General features: G+C 39.2%; 1 protein-coding gene across 3 annotated transcripts in view; it reads left to right on the top strand.

The window, feature by feature from the left end:
* Positions 1-442: 442 nt before the first annotated feature.
* abcc2 (ATP-binding cassette, sub-family C (CFTR/MRP), member 2) overlaps positions 443-14,997 on the top strand; it is a 31,522-nt gene continuing 16,967 nt past the window's right edge. For 2 of the 3 annotated variants that reach the window (XM_065959481.1, XM_065959482.1), the window contains exons 1-18: positions 443-954; positions 3,688-3,864; positions 4,721-4,867; positions 4,959-5,099; positions 5,264-5,386; positions 5,537-5,592; positions 5,681-5,924; positions 6,070-6,254; positions 6,769-6,946; positions 7,623-7,877; positions 9,621-9,686; positions 9,992-10,129; positions 10,229-10,375; positions 10,456-10,540; positions 11,339-11,405; positions 11,523-11,649; positions 12,741-12,917; positions 13,789-13,956. In XM_065959481.1, coding sequence (XP_065815553.1) covers positions 910-954; positions 3,688-3,864; positions 4,721-4,867; positions 4,959-5,099; positions 5,264-5,386; positions 5,537-5,592; positions 5,681-5,924; positions 6,070-6,254; positions 6,769-6,946; positions 7,623-7,877; positions 9,621-9,686; positions 9,992-10,129; positions 10,229-10,375; positions 10,456-10,540; positions 11,339-11,405; positions 11,523-11,649; positions 12,741-12,917; positions 13,789-13,956 — 2,526 coding nt within the window. In that variant the 5' untranslated portion in view covers positions 443-909. The remainder of the gene's footprint in view (positions 955-3,687; positions 3,865-4,720; positions 4,868-4,958; positions 5,100-5,263; positions 5,387-5,536; positions 5,593-5,680; positions 5,925-6,069; positions 6,255-6,768; positions 6,947-7,622; positions 7,878-9,620; positions 9,687-9,991; positions 10,130-10,228; positions 10,376-10,455; positions 10,541-11,338; positions 11,406-11,522; positions 11,650-12,740; positions 12,918-13,788; positions 13,957-14,997) is intronic. The other variant, XM_065959480.1, reaches the window with a different exon arrangement.

The following is a 14,997-nucleotide window of genomic DNA, read 5'->3' as shown; positions in this document are numbered from 1 at the left end:
CTCTTGTAAACAGTGAATACTTTAGCCCTTACAGCCCTCCTCTTGTAAACAATAGGAAACAGACGGAGAGGGAAAAAAGCCAAGCAGTTAGCTTTGTTCTCTACTCTCCGCCCCAACCAACATTTTCCTCACAAATATCGCCAAAGCAGCTTCAACCCAAGGACCCCATTTGAATGCATGATGGCCTGAAACTAATCAAATGTGACTCGAGCTCAGAAATGCGTCTCAGTCCAGACCGAGGGACTGCATGCAGAGCAGAAGTGGAAACCAAACAGGAAAAAGGGTCTAATGAGCCCCACTCCCTCCCCTTCCTTTAACACATTCCCTTTTTTTGGTGGGCTGTCCTGACTAACATGAGGAAAACAGCAAGTCATTCTGTCTCTCCCTTTGATGAGGGTATCTGTTTGAAAAGTTGAACTTTAGACACATGTGAGCGTTGTGAGAATGTCTGTGGGTTGGTGCGAGGCTCGGCTTCTCAATGACTTTGACAGCAGTTGTCGAGATTTCTCAGTTGAACATACGAACGACTGCAGGGGTTTTTTTTTCTTGCAGACCTCTACCGAGACACAGAATACTACCAGAAGACAACTCTTAAAATCTGCTGCCTGAAACAACCGAAATCAAGACTTGAGTTAAACATTAACACATCTGCTTTTTACACGGATTCAGTAAATCTTTGACAGATTAACATCTTTTCAGCGCACAAGGAGGTCTTAAGGTTTGGTTTCTGCTTAAAAGCCTCATGGCTCAAAGCCCCTGAGGTTCACATCCTGCAATTGTCTCTGGAGTGTGAGTGGACGAGGGAGAGAGAGAGGGAGTCGACTTCGGCAGCAGTAAAAGCAGAAGGCAACAAGCGTTGTCTTGTTGTCTTTTTCATCATAAGGGCGACTGAAGCCACCAGAGTGGACCATGTGTGCTGCAGCCCTGGAGGAGTACTGCGGGTCAGTCTTCTGGGTGAGTTCACAGCCACACTGTAAAAAAAGAAGAAAGTTGTTTGAGCTTAAAAAAGTTAGAGTTCAGGCAACCACTTAAGGAATATATATATGTATATTTTATACATTCCTGTTCATTCAAAACAAAATATTCCTAGTTAATTGAACCTATTTAACTATTTTTACTTAACTTGTATTTATTTTTCATGATTAGAAAAACTAGGATTCAATTTCATGTCCCTCTGGCTGTGAAGCATCAACAGTAACCACAGCTCTAAATAGCCACTTCATATAATGTCATATTAATAATATATTCACGATTTTAAGGCATATCCTTTTGATTCATCTTTTTATTTCCAAATGGATCATTTCTGTAAGTCGGAGACTTGTATAATAGTTGAGAATGAGATGACATAACCACAAAATATTGAGTTATCACAACATTTACAGTAAACCTCTACTTAAACTCACAATAAATTATAAATTACTGTGACATGATGTTTTTACAATACAATCATTTTCGTAGTTGAAGGGAGAAACGAGGGTGTTAACGGGGAACAAGTTTCATCTTGGTGTCATGATGACCTTAGTTGACACTTTTTATACCCTGAATTTAATTAGCACTTAATAACCTGTGACTTTTGACACAAACCCATATAACCCATTAGTGAATAACTTTAACAATCAATTACATTTTATGTTAAAACCACCAAAGGATGTACATAATTAAACATCTACAATGTTATACAAGCGATACAGTCCAGTATCCCTGTAAAATGTAGAACTTTTTCTTGTCAGAAAGGTTTGCATAAAGTGCAGAAAACAGCAATTACAAACCCTACTGACACAGACAACAATTCTGATTATCATAGGCTTCTGCACTTCAAGTTGAAGTGTTGCATGACTTGTGTAATAGTCAGTGATAATCCAGTCAAGTTCATTTGTTCCAATAAGTGTCTATATGTCAGACATGAATAGATGACATGTGTCAACAATGAAGCAAAAAATGAAATACAGAGTCCCCTCAGTAAATCCATAATTTCAACAAATTTACCAGAACATACAATGTTTTTTTTTATGTCAAAACAAGAAAGTGTATCAAGGGTTCTATGTACTCATACTTTTCACAAGAAACAATTTATTGCCGTTTTACATCACGTTGTGCTGCTTTATTAGAGTCTGTGGCGTTGATTTTGTCCGAAAGTTAATGACTCTGCACTTTATTTTTAACACAGTCCTGACAGTTTATGTTCAACTCTGCACGCAGTGAGCTCACTGAACATGTGATTCTTATCCAAGACATGACTCGACATATCCGATAACTGAGTCAATGGTTGATGTACTCTACAGCCTTAGATCGTTAAAAAAAAATGAACAACTAAAATAAAAGATAATACAAAAAAGCTTATTTGAGCTGGAACAGCTGTTTGATAAACAACCTAGAATGTATGACATATTTAAAGGTGCACTATGGAGTTTTGGTGTTGAAATTTCAAAGTTGGAGAAGTTAAACTATTTTATGCTATAATTTCCTGACTTGAATACACAAACTTTACTCAAAGAAAAAATGGGTCCCTGAACGCTGCTTAGAGCTTAAAAGCTACCAGGAGAGTTATGGTTTCACTCTTGTTGGCCCCCCACCACGACTTCTCATGTAGCATTTGATCTTCTAACATTGTTAAAGGGATAACAGTGTTTCCTCTGAGGACAGTTTGTGTATAGAGTTATGAACATATACCACAGAATCTGTACCCTTCTCCAACTTGTTCTACCAGAACTACATAGTGTACCTTTAATGCAACAATTTTGTAAAATTATTAAGACAGGCATTAAGACAAGAAGATATTATGTGATATTTCTCATTTGATCCATAACTGTATTTATCTCCGCACCTTTGCTCTCTTCATTGCATTATTGCACTATTGTCTCCTTCTTCAAGTTTTGTTGTTGTTGTTGTATTTTTATGTATTGATTTTATAAATCTATATTTGTATCCATAGGCCTGTATATAGCAGTTGTTGTTTTTTTGTTTTTTTACATCATTTTACTATAATGTGTCAGTGCTTCTCTTAGATTTTAAGTGTATGTCACCTTCTTTGTCTGTATTATGAGAGTAATGTAAAACTGGAATCAAACTCCCTCTATGTTCTCACGTACATGGCCAATAAAACTGATTCATTTCTGATTTTGATTTCACATTATAAAGACTTAAATGTAATCAGTTAATTTTACAGAGTACACATTTATTGCACAGTAAAAAAAAATGTGCTGCTTGACCCTTGATTTTTTACTTGAGCTTGATTTGAGAACAGAGACTATACACTGGATCAAGCTAAGTGTTTAGACGTTAGGGCTAAAGTAGCTAGGACTTCAAGTGCTTGAAAGTTGCTACTTTTAAATCGATAGGCAGGTCAGGTCTTGAACTGTCAGCTTTTGTTCACTTCCTTTCACTCCACGTTACTGCTTTTCTATCAGCACTCATATCTCAAGATCACTCAGGCAGCTGCACACAGCTGTATGCAGGGACTTAGTGTTTAATCACATGTGAGCCACCGTTGATTACATTTCCAATCAGACTCAGAAAGGTGTAGTGTGTCCCCTTATCGCCAGAGATACACATGTGGGAGTGTGTTTGTTTGACCATCTGTAAGAATAAGATGGAAGAGGGATTTTGTATGGATCTGTGATATACTGAAAGGTTATCCATGTGTATAATAATAGACTGTACATGTGTGTGATTGTGTGTGCACCTCAGAATGCTTCGTTTCTGGATAGAGAAGACCCTGACTTACCAGTATGTGTAGAACAGACGGTGCTGGTCTGGATCCCCCTGGGCTTCCTGTGGCTTTGTGTCCCGCGACACCTGGTGTCTCTCTGCAGGAGGACAAAAGCAAAAACGAAACACATGTCCAAACTCTACTTCTGTAAACAGGTAATGCACACAGCAAAAAAAACAAAAAACTTTTTCATTAATAATAAAAAAATGGAAAGTAAAAAGAAGAATCTGGTTTTAGTAGAAGCTAATAACTTTCACAATATGCAACATTTAAAATGTGTGTAAACATCTCCTGAAGAGGTGCTAAACATGGAAGAAACACTCTGCTATTACAATTATTTATTTCGAGAACGATTTTTGTACACCATTTACCATATTTACACGGTGGTCGTCTTCCTCTGACGCCCCCTTCAGGCAAAGAATTTTGAATAGATTTTTTAGAAACCGTGTATTACGATTGTAGGTAATTTGTACTTTGGGAATTGGACTTATTTTTGAATACTTTCACTAGTTATTTACTCATTTGCCACCTTCAGACAGTAGCTTATATTAGGATTCGACCACATAGCTAACATTACAGCTAGCTTACGTAACTGTGAGCTAGGAATGTACTTGTTTCATACGTTACGTTAGCTATGCTTTCAAATGTTGTCATTATGTATGTGTTCTCGAGTACCGTGTTTTAACATCATGCTAACATCAGCTGTTGTCTAACCGTTTTTTACGTGCCATGAAATGTGATATTGTAACTGAAATATGGGCTGATATCCGCTTCGATTTTTACTATCTGCTGCTCTTTCAGGTGCTTCTCAGTCCAGAAGCTGTTATTTAATATTATTTGTCAAGTGTCTAACATTTACACAATTCACAACCGACAACCCATCAAAGATATCACCTGAGCATTTAGCTTCCAACCTTGAGAGTGACGTCAGAAGAAGATTGCCGCCATGTGCGATGGTCATGAGTCAAAATGAAATGATTTTCTAATCTTGTCTGTGTTTCCTCCCCTCAGCTTGTGGCCTCTCTCTTATTCCTGACGGCCATAGCATCCTTAGGAGTCACATTAGGAGAGGACTTTGGTCCAGACCGAGACACATCTTCAACTGTGAAAAATGCCAGTGTATACTACGCTAACCCTGTCCTGTATGCTGTCACATGGGTAAAAATGGCACACACAAAAACATTTATTTATTTATTTATTAACCATCCAGGTCTAAATGGATGTGTTGTGATGTTTTTTCCTCTCGTAGATCCTTGTGCTGTTGTGCCAGGAAGTAGTGAGACGACGGGAAGGAGCCGTAGACTCGGCCACTCTCTTCACCTTCTGGCTTCTCCTTGTTTTGTGCGATATCTTCCCTTTTCAAACCCTCCTACGAGAGGCACTTAAGCTGGTATGAAACATTAGGTCAAATTGGGAACATGTAATTGAGTAGGAACAAAACTCATACATAATGACTTCATTAAATGTTCTTAAGTTTGTCCTTGTGTTCAACAATTCCCTGCTGCATTTCTCTCACTTTTATATATCATTCTAATACCCATCCTTGACTTTCAGGGAACAATCAATGATGTCCCCCGCTTCTGCCTTTTCTACATCACCTATGGGCTGGAATTGATTGCGTTGATCCTCTCTGTTGTGGCTGATATTCCACCTGAGGATGAGGAGCGTGTAAAAAAGGTACCTAAGCACCCAATTTTCACTTTGCTCCCTCATTTCTTTTAGTTTTGATAACCAGAAATTCACAAAAGAGTAGCGAAACTAGAACACCAGACCTCCAACATCTTAGTCTGCTGAGAATATAAACCATCAGCTTGTTTCTACCCACAGAATCCTGAGGCAGGGGCAACGTTTTTGAGCAGAATCACATTCAACTGGTTTCACAGGTAAATTAACACTTAGTAAAGAACAATTCATGCAAACTCCCGCACAAATGTTTGCCAAAAGTTCCATCTTCTCCTTTCCCCTCTTCAGTATGGTGGTGAAGGGTTACAAGCGGCCCCTGGTTCAGGAGGACATGTGGGAGCTCAGTGCGAAGGATAGCACTTCATATCTCAACGAGCACTTTCAGCATTTCATGAATTTGGAGTTAGGCGAAGCTCGGGTCAGATATCAAGAGAAGTTGAAGAAGAAACGGGTAAAGAACAGAGACAAAGTGCATGGAGAGAGCTTTCAGAATGGTCTGGGGAAAGGCGTGAGCCAGGATGTGCTGATGATGGTAAGTGTGCACAGAGTAAAAACATGTTCAGTACATTTTTATAAACCCCAAATGGGTTTTACAAGTAGCCCTGGTTATTGACTGGGTGAGCTATATTAATCTCAACCATATCAATGTATGCAATATTTAAACTATCCGTCTGTAGGAGGAAAAAGGAAAACAAGCAGATGGAAAAAAGAAGAAAAAGGACAAGAAGAAGGAGGAAAACAACTATCCCAACGCATGGCTGATTACCACCATATACAAGACCTTTAAATGGATTCTGATTGAATCTGCCTTCTTCAAACTCCTGCAGGACCTGTTGGCTTTTGCGAGTCCTCAACTCCTAAAGTGAGTAAAGTTTCTCAGGCAAAAACGGTCACTGAAGGTGTCATCTTCTAAGCAGCTAATTAGCTATGCACTTTACTGTTGACTGTTTTATTGATCCTGTTTTGAAATGATTTCATTGTTCCTTGTAAACAACACTGAACCTGTTTAATTACTCCATCTAACTGTCCCTGAGGTTGGTTTTGTTTTCGCTGCTCTTTGTTTTACTCAGTCAGCATTCAATCATTAACTCAGGGTCAATACATCATGCTGTTTTTCCCCCTTTTTACACGTGTTGATCTGGGCCTCAACCAATTCTACAGTATGTCAAGCGCCTCTTTTAGGCTCTTCATATGACAATATATGGCATTGTGAACCATTCACTACTTATGTCTAGCTTAGCAGGGGAAAGCTAGACGTAATAAGAGGAGGGGAAAGGCAAAGTAAATAGGACACAAAACAGAGGGGAGCATGATTGTGTGAAAAAAAAAAAAGAATGATTAATCCAATAGTTGAGCTATCCTTTTCTTTTTCCTAGGTTGATGATCTCCTTCACTCATGACCAAACCAGGCACACCTGGGAGGGATATGTGTACGCAGTGCTGCTCCTTGTGGTGGCTATTCTGCAGTCTCTGTTCCTTCAGCAGTACTTCCAGCGCTGCTTTGTTCTCGGGATGAAGGTCCGCACTGCCATAATGGCTGCCGTGTATAAAAAGGTAAACGAGTAATATCACAAGGACATCTTCATAGTTGACGTGCAAAGTTAAAAACATGGAAAAGGTTAAGAGAAATTAACTGTACTGTTCAACATAAAAGCGGGGAAAGTAATCATCTCTGTATTCAAGAGGTTCCATGATAATTACTTACTATTCATGAATATTTTTATCTTCTCAACTTGATTTATATCGTACCTTTCAGACAAACATGCAGCCCATTGCTCATTGCACATACCTAGTGGATTATGTCATAAGCTCAATGTTAACATGATTATTTCAATGATGGGAGCTTTGTGGATGTCAGTGCAGATTTGCATATTTTTCTGTAATTTGCATTTGTACATAGTTATTACACCTTCAAGCTTAATGAGCAACCTTCGTCAACCTGTTATTACCACAGAACAGGGAAACATTTCTGTGTGAGCCTGTCACTGACGTAGCCTGTAAGATTTTTTCAATTTCATCAATATCTCATCATCATTCTCAGCCGCTCTACCGTTAATGTGTTAAATCTAGGAGTTCTGGTGATGGATTAATATATGTTCTTTCAATAGGGAGAAGCAAAATCTTATTTTTTTGTGTTGTTTTGTATAAAAAGTATCAACCAATTAGCCCTCTTTTGCTTCTTTTCCATTCCCCCTCTCTCTTACAAACTCATCTTCCTCCCTTCTCTAAGGCGTTGGTGGTGTCAAATGACGTTCGTAAAGAGACAACAGTTGGGGAAACGGTGAACCTGATGTCAGCTGATGCCCAGCGATTCAACGATGTTACAAACTTCATCCACCTGCTGTGGTCCTGCCCTCTGCAGATCATCCTATCTATAGTTTTCCTGTGGCTGGAGTTAGGACCCTCTGTGCTGGCAGGACTGGCGGTGATGGTGCTCATGGTGCCTATTAATGGTCTCTTAGCCACTAAGGCCAGAAAGCTCCAGGTAGGCTAAAGCGGGCACACACAGGATAGTTTTTGCACTGTTAGTGTAAGTTAGTGTGCTGTGTACTCAGAGGATGATACACTATCAATTTTAAATCTTCATCTTAATTCCTGTGTAAAATACTTAACCTTCCTTTCATATAATTAGAATAAAGATAACATTGATGACGTTAAAAATACTGTGCACTGATATTGGAAACAGTTAACCAGAATTTACCTGGACACAACTGTAAAGGTGGTCAAATGTTAGTAAAAAAAATTCGCAATTTACACACATTTATTCAGTTCTTGTATGTTTGTTTACCAGAGTTCTTTGGGTTAGGATGAGAGTTCCTTATTACGCTCTGGTGTCCACTTAAGCTTAAATGTATTCATCGTCACAACTATTTCTTGGCTCTGTTTACTGAACTCTTAAAGGCACAGTATGTAAATCCTGCCACAAGGGGTTTCCAAATCAATGCAACAACAATAAAAGATGACGTCAAGGCTGGTGGGGAATCATGGGAGTTATTCTCTCTGCTATCCCGCCTGATGATAACAGAATCCGAGTTGACCGTAGTCAAGACGACTGAGCGAAACAGACCTGAGGAAGAGAACGTGTTAACTGATGAGCCAATGTATCCAAGTATAATTTACATGACGTTTTTTAATCACAGCAGCACATACAGCAACAGTGCGGCAGCTTTCAGTAGCAGCTCTTGCCTCTTTATTTGACTTAACATCCGGTGTTTCCACGGCAACGATAAACATAACGTGTCTTGTCGTGCCGTTACAACTATAGCATTACAGATTTCTCTGGCCTTGATAACTGGTGGAAATATTTGAAGTCATGTAAGTACTCAACAACAGAAAAACATAGGTTTAGTCAATTTTTAATTAATTTAGAAAATTCTACATATTTTTTTGATATCCTTTATTGATCCCTGAGGGAAAATATTGTACGTTTAAATAGTGTTCATTTTTACTGATCATTTAAATAAACGGTCTCATCTTAACTGCTTTTGCATTCAGGTCAGATGCACATTAATTTGAATTATTCAAAGCTAAATGTAAACAATAATAATGGCTGTGGTCTAAAACTTGTATCAGCCAATATTCCATGTATTAAAAAAAACAGTTTGTCTTTAACAAAAGCAACGTATGAAATAAAAATGCAGCTATTAAGCCACACTCCATTTGCAAAGATGTCATGGTTTTCCATTTGCAACAAGACACTACCGTAATTACAACCTGTCTGCAAATGGGAGACAGAAGCACAGTGGCGTGATATCGCTTCTGTGAAGAACAAGCACTTAAGAAAGCAATGCGTCACCACAGAGCTGTTTTGTAACATAACATATATATAACAGCTTTCTAATACAATTAAGCTCTAACTGTATGTGTGTGCATTTTATAAAGTCTACTTCAAATCTTCTTCAAACTTTATGTGTTCTTGGGCACCACAGTGGTTTAGTTGTGAACCATGAGTACATAACAGACACTTTTTCTCAGCACATTAATACGTTTGTGCGGACATATTCTTATAGCCAGTTTTTCTTTTTTTTACGTGGAAGATGTTTCCAAAGAGCCATTGGGCAGCTTTTAAAAGCTTTGAGTACACTTTATTTAACGTAAACTTAATGCTAAAAAATACCATTCATTCCTGGTTATAGTATTTCTTGTTATTTTTCTGTATTATCTGTTGGACATGGGTTAGAAAAGAGAGAGCTACAGTGCCTTGCTAACGTATATCATATCTTTTCAGGTAGAAAACATGAAGTACAAGGACAAGAGACTGAAAATCATGAACGAAATACTGAATGGGATAAAGGTGAGAACTCATTTTACATTTTTTTTGGTTAATAGGCACTAAGTGTTACAAGGCCATCACCACTGCTTTTATGTAAGAAAATCAACTCTAATGGACCTGAGTCTTCCTCAGACAAAAAGTGTTTTGCCTCAGGAAAGGTTGAAATGTTGACTCAGAGTGCTTTCTATTATACTGCATCCCCCACTTGTGGTTTATTGACACTAACTACATAAGGTTTAATGCTGTTCCCTTTGTTCCCCCACCCTTCCTTTTCCGTATTTTCCACAATGCCCTCTTCCCCCTCCTCATCTTTGTCCTCGAACCAGATTCTGAAGTTGTATGCATGGGAGCCTTCTTTCCAGACTCAAGTAGAAGACATAAGGGGGGAAGAACTGAAGGTCATGAAAAAATTTGCCTACCTAACATCGGTCTCCACATTTGTCTTTAGCTGTGCTCCGGCTCTGGTGAGTCCCCTGAAGGAGCCTTGTGAAAAACTGAGAGGGAGCAAAGTGAAAAACAGTCTTTAATTCTCTTTTCTTTCACACTGACTTTTTTTTCTTCAGGTTTCTCTCGCCACATTTGCAGTGTTTGTAGGTGTGAGTCCAAACAACGTGTTGACAGCTGAGAAAGCCTTCACCTCCATCTCTCTTTTTAACATCCTCCGATTTCCCCTGGCCATGCTGCCCATGCTTATTGCTGCCATCGTGCAGGTACGGACACAACAACATGCTCTACACAAGCATTTCAAACCTGCACTGAAAGCTCACTAAACTTTTCTCTGACATTTCAGACCTCAGTGTCCAGAAAGCGTCTGGAGAAGTTTCTAGGAGGCGATGACCTTGAAAGTGATATTATTCATCATGACCCAAGTTTTGGTACGTTCACTATCAGCATTTATACCTTTACTCAGGGTCCAGAATTAGACTCACCGGTCCGGGGGGTCGATTTATGATAAAAAAATCCACCAGCCAATCATTTTCTTAGCAGCCACAATAGAGAAATAAATCATTTGTAAGGTTGCTAATATGCACACGTACTTTCTATATGGTTAGCCTTACTCAAAACGAGCGCATAGCGGGGCATGGTCTATCATCGGCTCAAGTTGCTATGCAAGCGAAATGATAGTCAGGAAAGTAGCTTGTTTTTGAATACACAGTGTATCTGTCTGCTGCTGAGGAGGAGGAGATAAGCAGCAAAGAAGAAGAGGGGTTTGGTTAATGGAGTCCTCAGGGCACGACAGGATTTTGATGGAGTTTGTGATCTGATCGCTGCGCCCAAGTTGAACTATTTTTAACTTCCACACTGCGCGTACGGACAGCACACTCTCAGCTATGCCCTTGCAATGTGCAACACATAGTCAATGAAGGGGTTTATGTGTGCTGACATTCAGACATCATAAGAGCAGGAGAAAGAAGCTGCAGCTTCACCAAAATGTAGTAAAAAGCTTAGCATAGTGATTTTGTATTTCATTAATATTTTGGCACAAATAAGTACCCACCATGTAGCTTATAGCCCTCTGACATTTATGAGCCAAACAGAACATTTTTCCACAGTTGGTTCTGGGTGGGAGTTAATTCTGATCCCTGCTTGTGCCTCTACTGGGGTTGTTTGTAAATGAGTTCATAGGTGTTCTCCTTCTTTCTGAGTTGATTTCTCTTCTTTTTAACCATCAGACACTGCTGTTAGCATCAGTGACGGTTCATTCGCCTGGGAAAGAGAAGCTGAGCCCCTGCTGAAAAAGTATGTTTGTTGTGTCAAATACAAAATGACACTTAATTCCTTGCGGCTGCAATGCATTTGGTGTTTTCCCTCTGTAATGTGTACACTTATGGACATCTTTTTGTGTGTGTTTGCCAGTGTGTCCTTGGATATCAAGCCAGGTCGGTTGGTAGCAGTAGTGGGAGCTGTGGGCTCAGGAAAGTCTTCACTCATATCAGCCCTTCTGGGAGAGATGCACGCAACGAAAGGGTTTATCAACATCAAGGTGACGCCTTATTTCTATTACCAAACAAATAGAGGGTTTAGTTAACCAGGGTTTTTATTGTGCAAAACATTCTTCAAGGTCTTAATTCAAATGGCTCCTTTCAAACCAAGTGTGTGCAGAATATGAATGAGCCATAATTAATAATCACTGCAGAGCACGGTCAATATTTATTATTTGGATGCAGATTTCATCAGGATGTTTTCCCATTTCTGTTTTTCTGGTTCTTTTGCCTTGAGTGAATGTTCAACATAATACAAATACTAACTCTAAGCAGCTGTGGTAACAATCTTTGAGGATTCAAATATTAAACATGTAAAGCCTAAAAAGTTAGTTTCATCGTGGTTCCTCAGGAATACAAGTAATGAAACAACAGAACTCTTAATGCACAACAGACAAAACCTGCATGTTTCAAGCTGTACTGCAGCAGAGTAAATCGTTGTTTTTCCCCAGAGTCTTAAAATAGGTTTTAATGGTCTCCTGTATTTGACTGTATTTGTGGAAGTAGACTTTGTGAAAGAACTGTAAGCCAGTAGATCACATTTTCTCCTCATCTTTCTGTATCAGAGAGACAAGGAGAGAATTGCCTCTTTACTGCTGTGGCTCAGGAGATAGAGTAGGTTAGTAAATGATTCCAGGGTCAGCTATTTGAAAGGCACTACCTAAGCACAGCCCATTTACAATGTCATAGAATTACAAACCCATTTATTACAAATCTATTTGACCCAATCTTACTACATTCTTGCGCTTGAGATCTTTTCATTCTAAATAAATGTTGGTGGATCGCTGATACATAAACAAACGTAAACAAAGGCTGTTTTGGCAAAGAGCTGTTGAACGCTGAGTCTGATACCTACCTGATGGAAGCATTAAAAGGGTGTAGGAAGTGTGTTCCTGGAGCATTAGGTTTATCATAAAGACATTAGTTGCACAGTGTGAAGTCTATCTGCTGACAGATGTAGTTGAACAAAGCTTTCTAACCTTTTCTTTAAAAAAGATGTACTGATTGTTTCCCCTTTCAACTAGTATGGAGTGAGGTTTGAATGAGGTCTTGCATGAATACCCTCTTTTTACTTTCATATCTTCCTGTCCAGGGGTCCCTCGCCTTTGTGCCACAGCAAGCCTGGATCCAAAATGCCACTCTGAAAGATAATATCCTGTTTGGCTCTCCCCATGAGGAGAGGAAGTTTGAGGAAGTGATAGAGGTCTGCGCTCTGGGCCCTGACCTGGAGCTTCTACCTGGAGGTATCCTGACTGAGATCGGAGAGAAAGTAAGATTCAAAGATTGGGAGGGTTCTTCTAAAATAAACATGGGAGTTAATAATAATAATACATTTTACTTCTCATTTTAAACAAATAATTAATAGAAACAAAAAGTAATTCCCTTATCTCTTGTGAACATATCCTGGATGTTCAAAAGGAACAAAAACACAAGGAAAACTATGATGAATTCATAATACATAAAATCATTGTAGTTTTGAGAATTTGATATTGCCTTTCCCTACAACTATGTCTCTATGACAGATGTAACTATAAAAAAGAAATCCTTACTACACTGATGCACCCAGTATACATTGGTTGTCCTACTGTTTTTTTTTTTAAAATGTTTTCTCAAGATTATGTTAATTAGAATAGATATACTTTGTAGTACCTAAGGAGCATTTACCTTAAGTAACAGTGCAAACGAAAGCTAATCAGCTCAGTGCAAATTGATGCAACATAACATCATAAGATCAGGGCTGATGGTATGATCTCTAGTTAAAAATGGTGTGCCACATGGCTTGGTCTTGGGACCACTGTTATTTAGATTTTTACGTTTAGATCTAGAGAAAAAGACTCTGAACCTGCCTTCTACTGTAACGTCTCAGGGTGATGTGACAACTGTGGCTTACCAGCTACCTGGAAGTATTACATTGATGATAATTTATTACACAAATATATGCACCCTTGGATAAAAAAAGGAAAAACCTAGCTAAAATATTTGAAAAATTGTAAGCATAATCTTTAAAACCTAATATTTTTTGTACTTATTTTTCCTCTCCTCTCCTCTCCTCTCCTCTCCTCTCCTCTCCTCTCCTCTCCTCTCCTCTCCCTCTCCCTCTCCCTCTCCCTCTCCTCTCCTCTTCCTCTTCCTCTCCCCAGGGCATCAACCTCTCAGGGGGTCAGAAGCAACGTGTGAGCCTGGCTCGTGCAGCCTACAGTGAGGCTGATATTTATCTGTTTGATGACCCATTGTCTGCTGTGGACTCTCATGTGGGAAAACATCTCTTTGATAAACTGATTGGACACAATGGGATACTCAAAAACAAGGTTTGTGCTCAGCTGACATCAATGCAGTTGTCAGTACTTAACGATTTATTGCAAAGGAACAGCTATTTGCATTTGTTATTAATCACAGCAACTTGTAAATGTGTTGGGAACATGCAGTGCAGGATATTCATTTTAATAAATGAGAAAAGTGCTGATTTGTCAGGTTGGTCAGGGACATGTGGATGGGTTACAGCATCCTCCCTACCTCCCTCTTCCCCCCAAAAAAGGAAAGAGTTGAATCTCTGTCATTTGTCTTTTCAAGTTCATAACAGTCGAGATAGCAGGAGAGACAAAAACATAAAAACTAATAAAAGAGGGATTTATCCATCTGTGTCTACATTTTGTTGATCATAACCATAGACTTTATATTTAAAATCAGAGCTATTGTGACTAACAGTAGGCATGGGAGGTCCTGTGGCATCCTTGCATATGCAACAATTGGTGCTTTTTTTCAGCAAGGTCAAACTCTCTGCTACTTTCAAAAATGAGTTTAAAGAAAATTTTAAAAGGAGTAAATGACAGTTGCATGAATTCGATTGAAGCTCCAGTTTGTTTTTTTGGATTGTGTTTATTTTAGCGACCCTTAAGTACAAAGCAGGAGCATTTATCCCTGTGGTGTTCTATTCTTGTACAAGAGTAAGTAATGCTGAAAAAGGAGCCACAGGTCAGATTCGAACTCAGGCCACCCGCTTGGAGGACTGTAGCCTCTGTACATGGTGTGCATGCCCCAACCACAGGCCAGAGGCGCACCCACAGACAATATTTATTTTGACATTCTTAAAGTCATAAAGTCCCATCAAGGACGAGGTAGCCTAGCTTTGGGTGGATAAACTTTAAATCATTTTCCAAGTGGAGCAATTCTACAGCATGCATTTTCATGAATTCCACTTATCATCCTCTGCCCTCGCCTTTGCACTGCTCAGACAGACACAGGATTACATTTGGCAGAAAAGATTAAACACATAGATTTTCCCATGACTGGCGCGGAGGCCTGGAGGGCAAAAAGAGTAGAGGAAAGTGGCGGCCACTGTGGTGCTGCAG

Source organism: Labrus bergylta, chromosome 10 (genome assembly GCF_963930695.1).
Source record: "Labrus bergylta chromosome 10, fLabBer1.1, whole genome shotgun sequence".
Lineage (NCBI taxonomy): Eukaryota > Metazoa > Chordata > Actinopteri > Labriformes > Labridae > Labrus > Labrus bergylta.
This window is presented reverse-complemented; position numbering and strand designations above follow the sequence as displayed.